This window comes from Notechis scutatus, chromosome 1 (assembly GCF_049901735.1).
Source record: "Notechis scutatus isolate UNSWTSFEM ecotype Mainland chromosome 1, rNotScu1.2, whole genome shotgun sequence".
In the NCBI taxonomy this organism is placed as follows: Eukaryota; Metazoa; Chordata; class Lepidosauria; order Squamata; family Elapidae; genus Notechis; species Notechis scutatus.
In genome coordinates, this window is record NC_142009.1 from 43,868,176 (window position 1) to 43,886,996 (window position 18,821).

Sequence of the window (18,821 nt, forward strand, 5' to 3'; positions counted from 1 at the left end):
AATTCCCAGAATTCCTCCTCCAGTCATGTTAGCTCAGGAATTCTGGGAGTTGAAGTCCACAAGTCTTAAACTTGCCAAGTTTGAAGATGTGATGTAATAATGTAATAATATAAATATGCTGTAAAGTGTCAAACAACAGGAAAAGAGTAAATGACTCGTCTTCAAAAAGAAAGGAAAGGGGGATCTAGGGAGCTGTCATTCAGTCAAGTTAACACTGGTATATGAAAACATTCTGGATCAGAACATGTTTTATAAGCAATGCAGAGGTAAGCAAAAAATATGTCAAGAACAAGACTTGTCAAAAGAACTATTTAATTTTTTGCAGTGCATTTTTTGTAATACCGGTAGTTTATAAGAATGCTGTAAACGTAATATACTCCGATTTCAGAAAAGCAATTTAAAAAGTATTCCATGATTTTGTAATTAGCAAAGTAGTTAAATGTGAATTTAGTGGCATTACTGATAAGTGACACATAGGTAGTCTGAAAAGCATATTAATGGTTCCTCATCAAATTGTAGAGAAATAGTGATGGTGCCATGTGATTCAATCCTGGTTCCTCTACTTTTCAGTATTTTTATTAATGTCTTGAGTTGACTGAAGAAAGGAAATGCTTATATACTTGCAGAGAACACAAAATGAATTGCATAGGCAGAAATAAAATTCAAAATAATCTGGAAAGATTAGAGAAGTAGGATTAAAATAACAGAAATTAAATACACCATGCATAAGATAGGAATCACTTGGCTTGGTAATTTTAATTGTGAAAAGGATTTTTGAATATTGGATTATTACAAACTGAGTAGCAGTTCCATTTGGCTGTCAAAAAGGCAAATTCAGTATACATAAGTATAGTCCAAATCGTATGAAACTTGGTATCAGGTTATGCTGCATTGATCAGAATTTACCTCCAGTATTAAATCCAATTTTCAGTTTCATACTTACAGGACTCAAGACAAACTGGAACAAGTTCAGAGAATGTAGTAAGAATGATCAGAGTGTGCAGTAGAAACTAAAAGCTATGACTGGCAATTACATAAACTGGAAATATTTAACCTTAAGAAATTGAAGTGGTATATGATAGCATTCTTCAAATAATTGAAAGCACTTTAAAGAAGGCCAAATTCTTTATTAGCTTAGTAGATAGAGCACAAAACAACATATTTATGATAAAAGAACTGCATATGCCAAATTAATGCTGGAAAAGTTTGCAATTGTAAATTGGATTGTGTAAATAATTACTCAAAAAGATGGAGGACTCCATGAGTGTTTAAAGAGAAACCAGACAGTCTCCTATCAGGGGTCCTTTGAATTCCGATACTGGACTTTAAATGGTCTCTTCTGATTCCATGGTTCAATTCCATAATATGGTACCAACCTTGATTCTTCCTGGATAGGATACCTTCCGAATGAACCCCACAGAAATATCCTAAATTGTCTTTTGCAACAAGTAGGCATCATTCAGGATTTGATTTGTGAACATTGATGAATAATTTGCAAAGAATGAGAAGCAGCAGGAAATGACCTTATATGCACAACAAATCTTTCTCTCTGGATTTGTTTATTCATCTGGTGAAAGCTGTTTCAAACTCAGTGTTGTCATGTCTCATTGTGAAAAGGCATATCAAATTTCAAAGGCATTGCAGACTGGCTTCCAAATGAAATATGGTATGATGTAGTATTTCTTGGAGAATTATGGACATAAGAGCAAAAGGGGAAATTGTTTATAATGTACCAAAGTATTCTAAGCAACTAATGACCTTCAAGCCCCACATATTCATCAGTGAAAAGTTCCTAATTAATCATGTTTACATAGTTAATTAATTTTCATGTTTTTCTACTTTCTCTAAGATGGAGTGGCTATCTATGACTCTCCAGATACTGCTGAACTGTAACTCAAAGTGGCCTCACCTAGTAAGATGTAGTTCAGTTACGTTTATCTGTCTATCATCCATCCACTTATCCATCCACCCATTAACATATTTATATAATAAAACCCCATAAAACAACCCATCCCTGGCAGGGATGGTAAGTTTTCTCCTTCGCAAAAACACACTGCAACAAAAAGTAGTTTTGACTAAGTCTTATATAAAGTAATGGAATGGATTTGTAATAACTAGTTATACAAATATGTATAACTTTGCTTTTTGTCATCAAAACCATATCTGGCTGAAGAGTGCCCAAATAATATTCTCAATAAATAAATAGTAATAGTTTCCAGAATAGTTGGCTGTAAATAAAATAAGATAGCATCTATGCTGATACAACAAATTGCAATTATTTAAACTCATCCAATCTTCAGAGTTTAATGGATTCAATATTTTATGTATACTACTACACAGTATATGAAAAGTTTCATAACAATTAAACACTACTGAGGGTGTTATGCACAAATGTGAAGTTTACTGGCTAATAAACAAATATCCAAGAATGTCTAGATCCTGATTTGTGTTTGCTTCTTTAACCTCAACCTATTTTTCACTGGAGCACTGCTTTATGAAGATGCGGTATTATTTACCGGGTTACCAAGGGGGGAAATGGTGGTTGTCAGGTGATGAGTCATCACTGCCATAGTAAGCCTTAGTTATTTCCTGCACATTAATTGTAATACCCTAGTTTTGCCACTGAGGCAATAATGGAGAAAGGACATTTGAAGAAGGTCCTGTATGTGAGGAATATAGCCTGGAAAAATTGTTGATTATGCAGTACTCTACCAAATGTTTGTGCTATCCAAATTCAAGTCTTGTATTACTTAATCAGCACCTTGATTATGCACGAGATAAAATAGGGCCTTTATCTTCTAAAAATTGGAACTTTGAGATGATTTCTATCCTAAAGACTAAAAAAAAACCCAATCCTATTTTAAATTGAGATTTAAAAAGAAAGCAGCAGCAGGTAAATTTGGATAGCCATATCATAGGTGCTTACACCTATCTTATCTAATCCAGTTATTGATAGTATATTTTATGGGAAAATGAACTAGCTCAGGTAAGTACATGAGATCAGTCAGAATGATCACAGAAGCGTAATTAAAAGTAAATACCAATGTAACTGAAATATTAATAAAAGGACTATTCTAGACTGTCTTTCTAAACTGAAAAGAAAATTTTAAGAGGCAAGAAGTCATTTAAATGGAATAACATGTTGTTATTTGTGCCATGTACTACTAATGGAACAAAAGGATAAAATGATACAAAGAACCAAGAAGTTACAGTTATATCTAGTTACTGTGCTTGCACAGATGCCTATACTTTTATTCTACACATCCCTGAGCACAAACAAAACTGATTTAGCCTAAAATTTAACAAATTAGACTCACAGACCATTGTAATATTCTACAATAGGTCCCAAACCCCTAGGTCCCAAATTATGTAATAATTTTGTCCCTTGCGCATCCCAATGCGTCCATCATGGTACACTCTTTGTAACAAGCAATTTTGGTGACTTTTCAATGATTTATCTTTAGCTCTAATGATCCCCAGCTATGGAGCATTTGTGCAACACTCTTAAAGAAGACATTGTAAGAGATGTGTCTCTGTCAGTATCTCAAGCAGTAGCCTTGTGTCTTAATGTCCCAAAACTTATTGTGGTCTAGAACAAAATCCTTGCTGAAATTTTAAAACTGAGCTGCCCTAATTTTATTAATAAAATATTCTGGAAATACCGGGTACCCAGTGCTCTCTGAACTTGGTTGTTTTCTTGCAGATGTTTCCTTACTAAACTAGGTTACATAATCAGTATTAGTAGGGAGTGGAATTTGCTCTCATTTTATATCCAAGGGGTTTCCCCTCACAGGGCAAGGAAACAACCAAGCTACCAGAGCACCTGGGACCTCACAGTTCAATCCTGATCTACAAATATTCTCCTCTATCGGTATTCTGGAAATGCCTATTATTTTCTCCAATTTAATTCTATTTTTATATCCTATGCCACAATAATTTAAGGCAAAGAATGAATGTGTTCACCTGACATTCTCACCCTTTTAAAATCATATATTTCCTAAAGTCTATAAGTCTTAAAGGAGTGCCGTGAGAATGTCTCTTGGAAGTCTGACTAACTGACATCTCAAATGGGAGATCGAAAATAGTCTCCAGAGCAAAACAAAATAACCCAACCGAACAGATATGTTATAGCTTAATGCTACGTATGAACTAAGGTAGAATCTGGTAGTGAATCAGCTTAAGTGGTCACAGCTCAAGTATTGTGCCAAGAGTGAATTTTAAAAGTTTTTGTTTTCTTGCACTGAATTTTCAATGGATGGAAACATCACAAAGAACAGAGATGTATGCAGCTTATACCACAAATATTATCCATTAAGTACTAGCATAATCACATTGTAAAGTAGACTTGAAAACCAGTAGGCTTAAGTGCAGCCCATGCTTGAGAGACATTTCACTTATCCACCATTGATTCCTTGCAGTAAAAGGTAAGAAGCAGATTAAAAGAATATGAGCCTCTTGTGGCTCCCATACATAGCTGCAGCTGAGTCTGCACTGTACCTAGGCAGCATTTCAAACTGCAACAGGTCTAGTTGCTATAGAGCAAGGGTGTCAAACTTGCCACATCACGTTGCCGTCACATGACGTTTTGCGACAATTGCCCCCCTTCACAGAGCTGGGTTGGGCGTGGCCTCTGCGTGATGCATCCTGCCTGTGGGCTGCCAGTTTGACACCCCTGCTATAGAGTAACATTTTCCATCAACTAGCTAGCTATCTTGAGCTTTGAGTACAAGGAAAATGTGATATTCTTGAAACAGAATCATTACCATGAATAAAGCTTTTCTTTATTCACACACAGACACACACACACACACACACAAACTGACTGCTGATCACCTAAACTTTCTCCACAGAACACATTTGATGAGTTAATACTAAACATTCACAATTCTCTTGGAATAACTGTAAATGGAATTATAGGGCTGCTGGATTCAAGGTCCAAAGCAGTCAGAAAGCATTCAACAGCAGCTTCATTTTTGCCCTGAGCATGAAGGACTTCTCCAAGGCTGTTCCAGGCTTTGTGGCTGGTACTCTGTATCTGGACTGCATCCTGAAGAACCTTCTGAGCCAAATTTCTTCGCCCAAGCTTGTTGAGAACCAGTCCCTGCCAAAGGAAAAGTAACTCAGTGTTAACCACAACCAAACTTAATCGTTTGATGGACAAAAACAGGAGAATAAGAAGATACTGAATCAGGCCAATATTCCATATTATCAAAGGCTCTGCCAGAAGAGCATTATTTATGTAGACTGCAAAAATCTTGACAACCACTAGATGGGCGTGAAGGGAAATAAGAAACTATAATTACTGTGGTTGCCCAGAGTTTTGCTGGCAAATTATAGTAGCTCATTCTTGGATTTCACCCAGAATCTTTTTCAGACTAATTTGGCGATTCCAGCAACTAAACCTGGCCGCTATGAGCTGTACTACCAAGCTATATATAGCCCTTGTTCTCAAATACTGAGTCCAAGTGTAATGACAAGGTATTCTGAATGATTTCCTTAAACATGAGCAGTGTATCCTTTAGCTTGTAGTCTGATATTGTTTGCTTGGTTAGTGAGCTTCAATTCCTCAAATTTTCATTCCAACTCTCCCTTGATACTTTTAAGAACCCTCAGTTCAGCAATGGAATGTCTAGAAATACTGAAAAATTCTCCAGTAATTTCACCATGTCCTGGTACTTGATGTTGATTTGGGCCATAAGAACGCAGATGGTGCATTGGACAAAAAGTGTCTTATAGGAACATCCCCCAAGCTTATGGAACATTTTGCTTTTGGAACATTCACAGCAGTGAAAAGCATTGCATTGTTATACTCTGAGATGGAGATATATTCTATCTCTGAAGAATAAAACCAGTATTCCCCAACCCAGTTTCTTCCAGATGCATTTTAACAAACATCCACATAATGTATATGAGGAAACTGATGCATAAACTTGTGAAGGTTGATACACAAGCCCATGGCCAGGTTTTTTTCAACACCGACTGACAGAAAGATACCCAAATACCGAAGTTTCTTTTAGGCTGACAAAGAGAAAGAAAAACTTCTTTTTTGTTATCTTTATTTTTTAACTAAAGAAAACATTCTGAATCCTAAAGAGTTCCCCTTAGTAACCCAATATTTTGGACTACAACTGCTGTTAGCCTAGGCTCGTGGTGGTGAACCTATGGCATGCGTGCCACAGGTGGCATGCAGAACCCTCTCTGTGGGCATGCGCGCCGTCATCCCAGCTCAGCTCCACCATGCATGCGCCCATGCCTCCTGCCGGCCGGCTGGTCTTTGGGTCTCTGCTGTGCATGTGCAGGGGGGATATGGCGCATGTGTGTGGGATGGGGTGCATGCGGGGGTGTGCACATGCACAATGGGGTGCTTTGCATTTTGGGTATGCGTGCACGCACTTTGGGCATTCAGTGCCAAAAAGGTTCACCATCACTGGCCCTAGGCCAAGCTGGCAGTAGTGATGGTTCTGCCCACTGCCAAAGATACCAGATGCTGATTCCTGCCCAGTTGCTGTGGTTGGATAACTTGCCTATCGAGAGGTTTGAAGTAACTGCCCAATGCCCTTCACCCAATAGATTTGGAAGAATAATCATGAGCAACCATTTTATTGCACTGTATTTATATAGGTCATCCTCGACTTGCAATAGTTCATTTAGTGGCCATTCAAAGTTACAACGCACTGAAAAAAGTGACTTATGACCATTTTTCACACTTACAACCGTTGTAGCTGCCCCATGATCGTGTGATCAAAATTCAGATGCTTAGCAACTGGTTCATACTTATGACCGTTGCTGTGTCCCAGGGTCACATGACCCCCTTTTGCAAACTTTTGACAAGTAAAGTCAACGGGGAAGCCAGATTCACTTAACAAACCCCGTTACTAACTTATCGACTGCAGTGATTTGCTTAACGACTTGTGGCAAGAAAGATCGTAAAATGAGGCAAAACTCACTTAACAAATGTGTGATGACCCAGGGTGGGGATACAAAATAAACACAGTCACAAAAACCTGTTGAAGCCCCTTTTATTCCTTCACTTTGCTTCCAAGCTTCAAATATCCTTGACTGGAGACAAAAAACTGCCACACAAGCAGTTACAAGAAGGAGGGAAAAGGCAACACAAACCAGGCAAGATAAGGGCTGGAGGACGTCCACAGATAACACAAGACACACTGGGAAGGATGCCAAACTCAGAGAGGAACCATAAACTAGAGATATTTCCACACTTTGTGTCCAGTGCTCGCCCGTACGCATGTCCGTCCTCTTATCCAGTTGTCACAGCTGCAGCCCATGAAGAGGATCAAGGCCCTCTCCTCCTGAGTAGACCACGTCTCTCCCTTATCCTCTCCTCCCTGCGTGCCCTAGGATGGAGAGGGGATGGGCCTGGGTCCTCCTCTGACTGCTCCACCAGCCTCTGCCCTTCCCCAGCCTCCTCCACAATCTCCGGCCACACCTCCACTCCCTGTCGGCTGTTCCTCCTCTCCCTCAGAGTCAGTCTCCACCAGGGGCATGACAAAATGTCTCACTTAGCAACATAAATTTTGGGTTCAATTGTGGTTGTAAGTTGATGACTACCTGTACAGGAAATAACAAGTGTGTTGTATGCTACTACTACATACTACTGTTGGGCTCTGAGTTCGCTACGGAGCCCATCAGCTCTGAACACGCCTTGCAGCAAGCCAGCTGGCCAAGGAGAATGTCACCTTATCTCTGCTGCTGCCAGATCTGTATTTCTGCTGGTGTGCTGGCCGATGGTGTTGCTTTGGAATGACTCAGCAGAGCTGTCGGCTGCTGGATGGATCCTGAAGCAACTGCGGGGCTGCAGGATGGAGTCTGAAGTTACTGCGGGGCTGGAAATAGCTCTTTTCATGTATTGATGTGGTGCATAATGTTAAAAGGGCACATATAGGTGGTAATTATGCCTTAGGTTAAAACATAGTGAAGGTGGCACCGGGTGGGGATCAGTTAGTGAGGGTTGGAATAGGGTAGGGATGTAGACATGTCATAGGGTTAATAGCATTTAGGGATAATGGGTTGGGTGTGGCCAGAACTAGAACTGAGTATAGGGCTGGGTGTGGTGGGATGTATCTCATGATAATGGTAATAAAAGCAAATTCAACTCAACACTAACTTTTTAGCCTTTCTTGTCAGATAAGAGTATTTGTTGTTTGATAATCTAATGAATAAACCATCATTGCAACTACAAAGGAGCTGGAGTTTGTATTCATTTTAGGACAAATCTTCAGTCCTCAAGGACTGGCTGAGAACCACTTGTACACTACTTGTATGTTTGTCTGTCATCTTCAATTGGGCAAAACAATGCATCACTTAAAGAAGGTGTCAAAAGTCTGGACTTTTTACTCCTCTGGAATTGAAATTGATAAAGTTGCAGCTACCAAGCTACCATAGACAGTTGTGGTTACATGATAATCATTTCAATATTCCCTGCCAGTTATCTACAAGGAAACTCAATGGGGGAAATTTGCAAGAAGTTGGAAGTTGCTCCTGCACCCATTGCTTTTTTGTCTGTCTCTGCTCATTCTGTTCTGCAGTTCAATGTGCAGGAAACATATGTGAAACAATTACTCAGTGAGTCAGGGATGGTCTTGTTAACAATAGCAATAGCACTTAGAGTTATATACCGCTTTATAGCCCTCTCTAGATGGTTTACAGAATCAGTATATTGCCCCCAACAATCTGAGTCCTCATTTTACCCACCTCGGAAGGATGGAAGGCTGAGTCAACCTTGAGCCTGGTGAGAACTGCCAAATAGCAGGCAGGCAGGCAGCAGTCAGCAGAAGTAGCCTGCAGTACTGCACTCCAACCACTGCGCCACCGAGGCTCATAAAATAAAATGAAGGACCAGGTAAAAAACAAAAAAGATTTGGGTCTTCCCCAAGGTGCCTAGGAAAACAAAAAATGGATTAAAACTGATTGTCTACAGGTAATATTCGATTTACAACAGTTTGTTTTGTGACCGTTTAAAGTTACAACGGCATTGAAAAAAGTAACTTATGATCATTTTTGCAATTACAGCCACTACAGCATCCCTAAGCTCACGTGATCAGATGTTTGACAACTGACTCATGACAGTTGCGGTGTCCCTCGATCATGTGATAATCTTTTGCGACCTTCTGACAAGCAAAATCAATGGGGAAGCCAGATTCACTTGACAGCTGGGTAACTAACTTAACAACTGCGGTATTCACTTAACAACGGTGGCAAGAAAAGTCATAAAAATGTGGCAAAACTCACTTCACCCTCTCACTTAGCAACAGAAATGTTGGGCTCAATTGTTTTATTTATTTATTTATTTGATTTGTCAATCACTTACAAGATAATAGGTATGAGGATAAACATAGTTATGAATACAAGAAATGAGTATATATAAGAAAAATAAAAGAAACAATAGGACAGGGACGGTAGGCACTTTGGTGTGCATTGTGGTCGTGAGTTGTAAGTTGAGGACTACCTGCACTTTTTTATGGAGGTATGGAGGCCAATAAAGAATTCTATTCTTCTACCCCACTCCAAACACTTTTTTAAAATTCCATATTTTACTTTTGTTAAAGAAAAATGAGGAAGAAGGGCTCAATAGTCGATTTCAAAACGCAGAAAGTTCGGGAGGCATGTCTTTATGAACGTTGGTCCCAAGCCAGTCACATTCCCTTGAAGTGGGAGTGAGCATGACCAAGCCCATAGATCCAGCTGCTCTGAGATTTGGAAATGGGGTGGGAGACGGGTGCCAGCTGCTGTGCTACGGATAAGGAGCCAGGCAGCGTTACATTGGTACTTCCTTCATCTCACCCAATGCTTCTTCAGGGGGAGGCCTGACACGGGAGGGGACATTTATACCAAAAAGCAACAGCCTCAGATCTGTCTGGATTAGATGAAGTCTCAGGACAACTCCCTCCCCACTTCAAAAAAAAAAAAAGCTATGTATTTTTGACTCTGGAAAGCTAGTATGACACTCAGCACTGAACGCTCTGTTTCCCTGAAGAAACCTCCCCTTGAGAACTGCAAAGCTCTGGCAGAATTTTATATCTCCCTACGGAGTCTGGCAAGTGGTAAACAATGCCTCCATGTTATTGCCGTGTATAGTCCAGCTGGGATCTGCCCACATGCAGAATAGAAAGGTGGGGGGGGGGGGGGAGAGGGAGAGGAGGGAGCGACAAGAAAATTCATGCATCCTCCTGCAGAAGGCAATTTATATTTTTAGCTGGGCTTTCTCTCTCTCTCTCTCTCTCTTTCTCTTTAGTAGGTTTCCTAATGAAAGTTCAGTTTCTCGGTTGCCATAGAAACACTTCTTGTTAAGGTGCATGAATAATTTCATAAAATCAGCAGAGATTGAGGGAACATTAGAAATGTGTGAATGTGTGTGTAAGTGTGTGTCACAAATAACCGCACCACCTTATTGCCATTTCAAGTTAAAGTAAAACTGCCATTCCCCTTTGTTTTGATAAATGAAGTATTTTCCTCAAATCAATATAGAAATAAAAATCAGTCATGGGTTTTTTGAATACCCTGGGGCTTTTAAGGTTTTTTTCCCCTTTCCACCTCTTTTCACTCAATTATATCTCAGGGTAGGAAAGAATTTCCCATTGTTGGTAAAAGCATAAGAACCCTGCTGGGCAGATGAGACAAAAAGGCCTATCTAACTCAGCATTCTGATCTCAGAAACATCCCATAATAAGGACAACCCTTTTCCACTGCTGCCCACAGCAGTGGGGAGATGTATGGCCTCTAAACTTGAAGTGCCTGTTTAAATATGAAGATAACACCATCCTCTGTTTATTTCCCTTTAAAACTTCCTAAATCAAGTGACCAGAAATGTCATAAACAAATTAGGTCTCTGTATGAATTTTTTTATATAAAATCCAGATAATGCTCTTGTTCTACTTCTTAATCACATGCAGGGCTGGTTCAAGGCCTCAGCAACCTAGGCAGTGTGCCAAATTTTAGGGGGCACTAAAATTGAAATGACTTTCAAGATACTCAATATACATATAAAATCTGATAATCTTTGCTTGTTGCTTTAGAATTTTGCTTTTCAAAAACAACCACAAAGTCACTTGAGTGGGAGTCAACAATCACTAACCAGACATTACAAGTCATGAAAAAGAAATTGTGTTTACATCTATGGACTTCAAGGAGCTGATAATATTACTGAAGCAAGATAAAGCTCTGACAGGAAGATTCTAAGTGACCGGATTGTGGAACTATTTATTTATCAAAGTTATACTTGGAAAAGTGAAAACAGCACACTCTGTATGCCAAAATACTCGCTCGAAGGTTAAATATAATTTTGCAGCATTGCTGCCATATGACAGCAATGGGTGCTGATGTAATTAAAATTTCTGTGATTCATTGTAAATGAGTTGAAAATATCTGAGGAAAAAATACATTGTCCAGAGCTGAAAATTATAAGCATACACTTCAAAGACTCAAAGAAAATAAAAGAAACAAGACTGTCTTTTTGAAATTCCAAACAAAATTGGAAGATGAGCCAAAGTTTACGGAGTGCCAGAATATGACTAAGCTGAAGATGCCAAAAAGTCAAAGAACCGGCCCTGAGCACATGGAGTTGTCCTGGCAACGTTGCCATAGATGACCCCAAGTTCCATATTGTCTACTTTTCAGTGATATAACAAATGGCTGCCTTAGTTTTAATTAAATGAAGGCTTGAAGGCTTCAACATCAGAAAAGTTTCCTTCTCATTTTGTTTGATCTTATCAAATGCTCTGGAAAACTCAGAGTTTTGTATATTTAATTTGCAATCTACTTTCCTGCACGCCTTATTGAGCTACTATTCTACCAAATGGTACAATGGATCTACATGCTAATGAATGCCTGGGTGTTTTATTTATTTATTTATATTTATTTGTTATTTGCTGCCTATCTCACCATGGGGCTACCCTAGACGGCTTATAATAATTAAAAGGAAGAAAATGAGAGGAGTGTAAACAGAACAGAAGTAAAATAGCAGAATAATAAGCAAACAATGACAAAGGAACACAATGAGAATAATGCATCAATATGATAACCTAAAAGATGGAATGGTGGAGAGCAGAGAGCAAGAAGTGGGGAAGTGGAATCTGCCATCAATCCAGCAGCTCCCTCTCTTCCATTTCACAGGTGGTATTCAGCAGGTTCTGATCAGTTCTGGAGAACCAGTAGCGGAAATTTTGAATAGTTCAGAGAGCCGGCAAATACCACCTCTGACTGGCCCCGCCCCCATCTATTCTCCACCTCCTGAGTCCCAGCTGATTGGCTGGGTCTTCTTTTGTTGCCCTGCACAGGAGAACGGAGCTGGAAAGCAGGTTAGTGGGGTGGGGAGGGAATGGGGATTTTGCAATATCCTTCTCCTGCCACACCCACCAAGCCACGCCCAGAAAACTGGTAGTAAATTTTTTTGAATCCCACCACTGTTCCCTTTGAGCCCCAGGCCAAAGCTGTTTTATCTTGTTCCTCTCTAAAAATGATCATTTGCACCACTTTGATAATATTTATCGCTTCTTATTTAATTGAGCATTTCAGTGCTATTTCAAAAGCGTGGTAAGCTACTGAAACTGAATACAGCATTTCAAATCAAAGAGCTTAAAACTATTCATTAATCAGTATTAACTGCATGGCAACCAATGGAAATAAAAAGTCAACAAAGCCGTATGAGAGAATGTCATCCATTTACAGAGAGCTTTCTGAAACAGCTTTCGGATGCTTGGGGAGAGGCGGCAGTGAAGTAATGGAATGTCTTTATCTTTAGCTTTTTAGATTTTTGGCACCACTGACTCAAAAAAAAAGGCTCAACATCTTTCCTCCTACTGTTCCTCAAACAGTAATTAATGCAGAGTCTTTGAGGAAGATCTTTTAAAGCAGAGGTCTCCAATCTTGGCAACTTTAAGAGTTTTGGACTTCAACTCCCAGAATTCTCCAGCCAGCTATGCTGGCTGGAGAATTCTGGGAGTTGAAGTCCACAAGTCTTAAAGTTGCCGAGTTTGGGGTCCCCTGTTTTAAAGCAAGAAATATTAATCCTAAATATACCTGAAAGGCTATTTGAACCTTTCTGGGAACAGTCCGTCAAGAGTGAAATATGAAATGACATCCTATACCATGAATATAATTATATTTGTCTTTTATATTATAAACATGTAAATGTATTGGACCATCCTATTACACTTTCTCAAGCCCCTGATCTAGTTACCTTGGGAAAAATGAAACATTATCTTTATCTTGGAAGGTTGGGGATTACATTTAATGTCATATTGGTGAGGAGTTTTGACTAAAGAGAAGCTGGCATAACAAAATGTTATTAATGTAATGAAAAATTAAATGCCAAAGGCTATACGAGGTTTGAATGAAAAGTAAGACTCCGGGTCCTTAATGTTAGTTTAAAGAGGGATCTTTTAATAAATGAAAACTGAAAATAATCCTTGAAAGGAACTCTTTCCTTGTCTGTATTTACTTCTCCATATAATAAGTACCATTTCTTACATACTTCTACTAATGATGGACAAGCTATGTAAAACTTTCATTTAAAAAAGCCTTGTCTTTTCAACCAAGTCTTTCACTGAATCAAATCAATGCCCATGAAGTTATTACCAACGTGCCTACCGTCCCTGTCCTATTGTTTCTCTTATTCTTCTTTTATTTTTCTTATATGTACCCATTTCATGTATTCACAACTATGTATACACTTATACTTATTATCTTGTAAACAATTGGCAAATCAAATAAATAAATAAATAAAATAAATTTTGAAAAAAAGTGAAAGTCATATGGCAACAAGTCTGGGACTGTTTATTGTATTGGGTGAGATCCAACTCCACAATTGCCTCTGGGTGACTTGTGAGATGTCAGATATAGCTTGTGGCAAATGTTCCTTTTTGTCCTTCTGAACTCTGGTGAATCATTGTTTCAAAGCTTGAATGCTCCAGTGTAATGCTATGACTTCATAGTGGAGCCAGGTTCAAGGAAATCCATGGAAATAACATCATTTGCATCCTCCCCCGAATTCACCAGGAAAAGACTTTTGTGAAACCTGGGTTTTGAAGTTTTTTTTACTCCATAGATAAAGCTATGCCCAGCTGTCACAATGCCATGAAAAATTCCTCTTACATTGCAGGATAACTATTGTTGGTAAATTTCAATTCTTGAATTCCATCTCTGCTTTCAGCTTGTATATGGAACCTGTCATGCACAAACTTTCTAATATTGAAGAATATCAACAATGTGATATGCATGTTCCTGTGAAATTCCAAGCTTGACAGTAATGTCCCTTTGAGGGATCTGCTGATTGTCCTTAATGAGTGCATCTATCTTTCATATGTAAAACTTGTCAATTGCCATCACGGATAGGACACTTTGTTTTTAATCATACAGTTCAACATGTTTACATTTTTTGATTAAGCAAAGAACATAGTGTTTACATCAACTTCTTCACTGACTATAAAAACACATATTCACCATCATCGCCATAAAAATATCAAGTTAATGGTAAATTTCAATTCCAGGAACTTTTTCAGTCAAAAATTCAATCATGGAACATTGCTTAAAGGGCATTGATGAGTATTCACAACAAGCTTCCATTGCAATGACAATAGCATCACAACTTTTTCTGATAAGAGCTTCTCACCAAAAGAGTAGGACAAAGGCTAAAGAAGGTATCAGACCTTCTAGCATATCAATACTGCCAACAGTTGGCAAATTATAACATTAGAGACATTACTTTTTGTTTAATCCTTATATAATATGCCATAGATGTGTTCCTATAAATAAAAAAGATGGTGATTACCATCTCTTTAAATGAAGAGTGAAGAGTGTTATAATCCACTGATTTTCCTATCAGTATCAACTCTAATTCTGGAAAGCCTTTGGATAAGATCCAGAGGTGGTACTCAGCAGGTCCTGACCAGTTCTGGAGAACCACTAGCGGAAATTTTGAGTAGTTCAGAGAACTGGCAAATACCACCTCTGACTGGAGATTTTACAGTCTCCTTCCCCTGCCACGCCCACCAAGCCATGCCCACAGAACCGGTAGTAAAAAAATTTGAATTCTACCACTGGATAAGATCATTTCTGCAACCATTCCTCCCTGTCCTTAAGAGGGCCATATTGTTTTCATTGTTTTGCTGTCTTCTTTTGGACCCAATCATAGGGCCAGAAAAAGAGGGCAAGAATGATACAGGCTACTACAGTACTCTTTTTCATTGTCCTGATTATCTTTATTTTCTCACAGAGGTCAGAGCATCAGAGGCTTCAGGGTTTGGCAACAGCTACAGTATTTAATCTGGGTCTTGGGATATCTCCATATTGACTCTTAACACTGGTTCAGGTTCTCATAACCTGGGATGTGGGGATACATGTATATGTGAATCACTTACAATATTTTTCCAAGACTTGAAGACATCCATCTCCCTCACTATAACTTTTAATTATACTTGTGTGGCCTAAAAGCAGAGCAATGTTTCCAGCAGAAACATTTATTTTTGATCTTTTCTTCGGAAAGCTATGGATCAGAGTATCAGAAGATCTAAAGGCTGAACAGAAAAATGTAAAAAAAAGCAAGAGGAAAGAAGGAAGTTAAATGTTTTACTAACAGGTTTAGACCTAGTGAGACCCTGATTTTCCCCCACTGCTTATTCTGAAAATCTAAGAAAACTTTCTATCTATAGCACAAATACTATGAACGAAAACCTGACATTCCCGCTGTCTTTCACCAAGTTAACAGACTGGCTGTTAATATCTTTCACCTTAAAATATGATCAAACATTTACTGGTATAAAAGGCAGGCCCTTAAACATCTTTTCAGAAAATGGGAGGCCCTGATGTCTGTGTAGGGGGCCCTCAGATAAACTCAAGAGTAGAAACTTAAGGGCAAGTTGGGCAAGAGGTAGAAGAGAAAAATAAATTGGATATATTTTCTTTCTTCTATTCTTTCTTTCAGATTTCCTCAAAGCATAACAGCAGGCTGCATGGAACACTTTGCAGGCGGTACTGCTTTCACTGAGACCTAAATGGAAATGAAAAAGCAAGCAGCAGATGCTTTGTCCCAGTATTTAAAATACACCAAGCACAGTGTTTTCTTGGTTTTCTCCCAGGTCAAGGCTGCACCTCCAGCGGACACTATTTGCAAGATAAGAGCATGATTTACCATAATGCACCCATATTACATACTTTAACAAAGGCCCAAATAATTGTCTTCTCTGCAGATCACATTTTATGAGTTATGTGTTGTTGTTGTTTTAAATCATGGATAAGCTGTACTCATTCAGTTTGGCCAGCAGGTTTCCACAAGATACCTTAGTTTTGGGAAATGAATTTCTTCCCAAGAAAGCTGGCTGGTAGACAACCATAGAAATATAATCAGCACTACTGGTTTCTTGGGAAGGTTTTTCAGAAGTGGTTTGATATTGTCTCCTTCCTAGGACTGAGTGAAAGTGACTGGTCCTAGTCACCCAGCCGGCTTCATGCCCAATCAAGGCTAAAATGGTACAAATCATATCAATCAATTTGTGTGATATATGAGAAAAATCCATTAGATTGCTTCTAGATCAGGGGTCCCCAACCCACAGTCTGTGGATTGTACCAGTCTGTGGTCCTTTGGGAACTGGGCCACACAAGTGGCAGGTGAGTGAGCAAAGCTCTATTTGCACAAGCAGCAGACGCACACATGAAATCATCTCCCCCCGCCGCTGTCGGTCTATGGAACCAGAAAGGTTGGGGACTGCTGTTGTAGATAAAACAAGATCTCGTGTTTAATTTCTGGCATTTCCAAAGATCAGATAGCAAATGAAAGGTGTTTGCCTGTGAACTTATAGAGTTACCATTGATCAGAGAAGTCCAAGATCATGTTACTATTTTATGCTGGAGATATACAGTATTTGGATTTTTGACAATATGTGGTTATTCTCACAAAATGAGGTGTGGCCAACTACTAAAGACAGATTTAATAGAAAATGGTACTGCCTCCTGCTTATTGGTGTAGCTATTAGTTCTCCAGTCCAGAGTATTCTCTGTCTGTTGTGGGGCTTAAATGTATAGGATGCTGGAGCTACTTTGATTTTCAGTGTGCCAATCTTTTCAGCATCACCAGTGTTGAAACCATCATCGATGACAAAGTTGTGACAAACTAGAAGGAGACTTATTACCACACTGTTTATCTCTGCACCATCAAACACTAGGATGTTAGATGAGTGTCTCTGTCTGTCTGTCTGTCTATCTCACTGTCTCTCTCTGTCTCTGTCTCTCTTTCTCTCTCTCACACACACACAACGCTCATAGCCTCCTAACTTTACACTGTACAGAAATGGCTACTCCTGATGGTTTAGATTCTGTAGTTATTCATTATGTCACCTGGGCAAAATAAAGCTAACCACATGAGGTGAAGGAACTTATTTTCTTGCAACTTTCTTTCATATATAATTAATAACAACTGCCAAATAATTTACAGTCTGACAGATCCTTAGGACCACCCTTTCTACTGTAGCTAGTATTAGAAAATGCAGAAAGATACAAGCAAGAATGTATTAGCCTCCAGGTCTATTTCTCCAAACTCCAGGAGCAGACTTAACCTTCTCTAACCTGAAATGTTTCATAAATCATAACCTTGAATGAATCATGAGGTATTACTGTATTATAAATGGCTTTATGGTATTTTCTATTACACAGTTAAAAGAAAAAGAATGAGAATGGGGAAATGTAATTTCATAACTAAGACAGAGAATTTAAATTTCCTTATAAATATTGCAGATACCTTGTTTGGGTGAATACAAAACAGTCTAAAGCATCTTGATGTTAGAGAGCTATAGCATAAATTTATTTATCTATTTACAATAGAGCATATAGGTGTGTATTTTCCCTGTCTGTGATGCGCTGAATTTGTTGGTGGTTTACAACAAGGAATCAAGACAATACCTGTGTACAGTTATCTACAAAATTACAAACGATGAATGTCATAGCACATACATATCAATCTTTCCAAAACTGCAATATCAAGCAAAGATCTGGATCAGTGACCACTAATGGCCAAATGCCATCACTGATCAAATGTCACATATAGAATTACAATTTGCAGCATCTCAGTCATTGTATAGTAAAACAGAATTACATCCTTAAGTGTCATTTGTTGTGTGTAGAAAATTAAGAAGTGTTCAAAAATAGAACAGAGCATGTATATACTCATAGTCCTCTGGGTACAGCTAAAATGAATAGCTCATGCTGTGAAGGCAAAGGCTACTATAATTCAGTTAAACATTCACAGAATATGTGATTGTTTTATGTAAATAGCATTAATGTCTAACATAATGGAGCAATTTTATTCAATCCTTTTGGCATAATACAGGATGTACAAAATATGAGGTTATATTTTCAAAAGACAAGCAGTTCAATTAAGGGCAGGCAATTTAAGGCCATGTACAGATTAAAGCAATTTGCCTTAATTCCAGGAAAGAATATTCATTCATTTAGTTTAGTACTCACTGCGCTAAACATGGGTGGTTCTACAAAATCCCAGAAATATTTTCCATCATCCACCTCCCCATCATATCACTTTATTTAATTCTTCCACCTGGAGTTTCAAAAACTGAACCTGAGAGATCTGTCTGCAAAGACTATTCTCTATCATTCAGCTATAGTCATTCTTTAGATGTCTAAAATAGTAATCTGTCAGCCTTCAAGATTTTCTCCCTTTGCTTTGCATCTTTTGGCTGTCATAAGTAACAGGGGGAGGAGGGGGGAATGGTTATGGGAAGTGAGCTGGAGGTGTTACAAACCAGAACTGTATAAACTGGGGAGGGGTACATTCTTGCTTAGGTTTCTATTTTATGCTA

At 38.7% G+C, this 18,821-nt stretch overlaps 1 protein-coding gene across 1 annotated transcript in view; it reads right to left on the minus strand.

The window, feature by feature from the left end:
* Window positions 1–1,106: 1,106 nt before the first annotated feature.
* The window catches only part of TTC7A (tetratricopeptide repeat domain 7A), a 173,261-nt gene continuing 155,546 nt past the window's right edge, over window positions 1,107–18,821 (minus strand). The window contains exon 20 of the mRNA XM_026683757.2: window positions 1,107–5,101. Coding sequence (XP_026539542.1) covers window positions 4,880–5,101 — 222 coding nt within the window. The 3' untranslated portion in view covers window positions 1,107–4,879. The remainder of the gene's footprint in view (window positions 5,102–18,821) is intronic.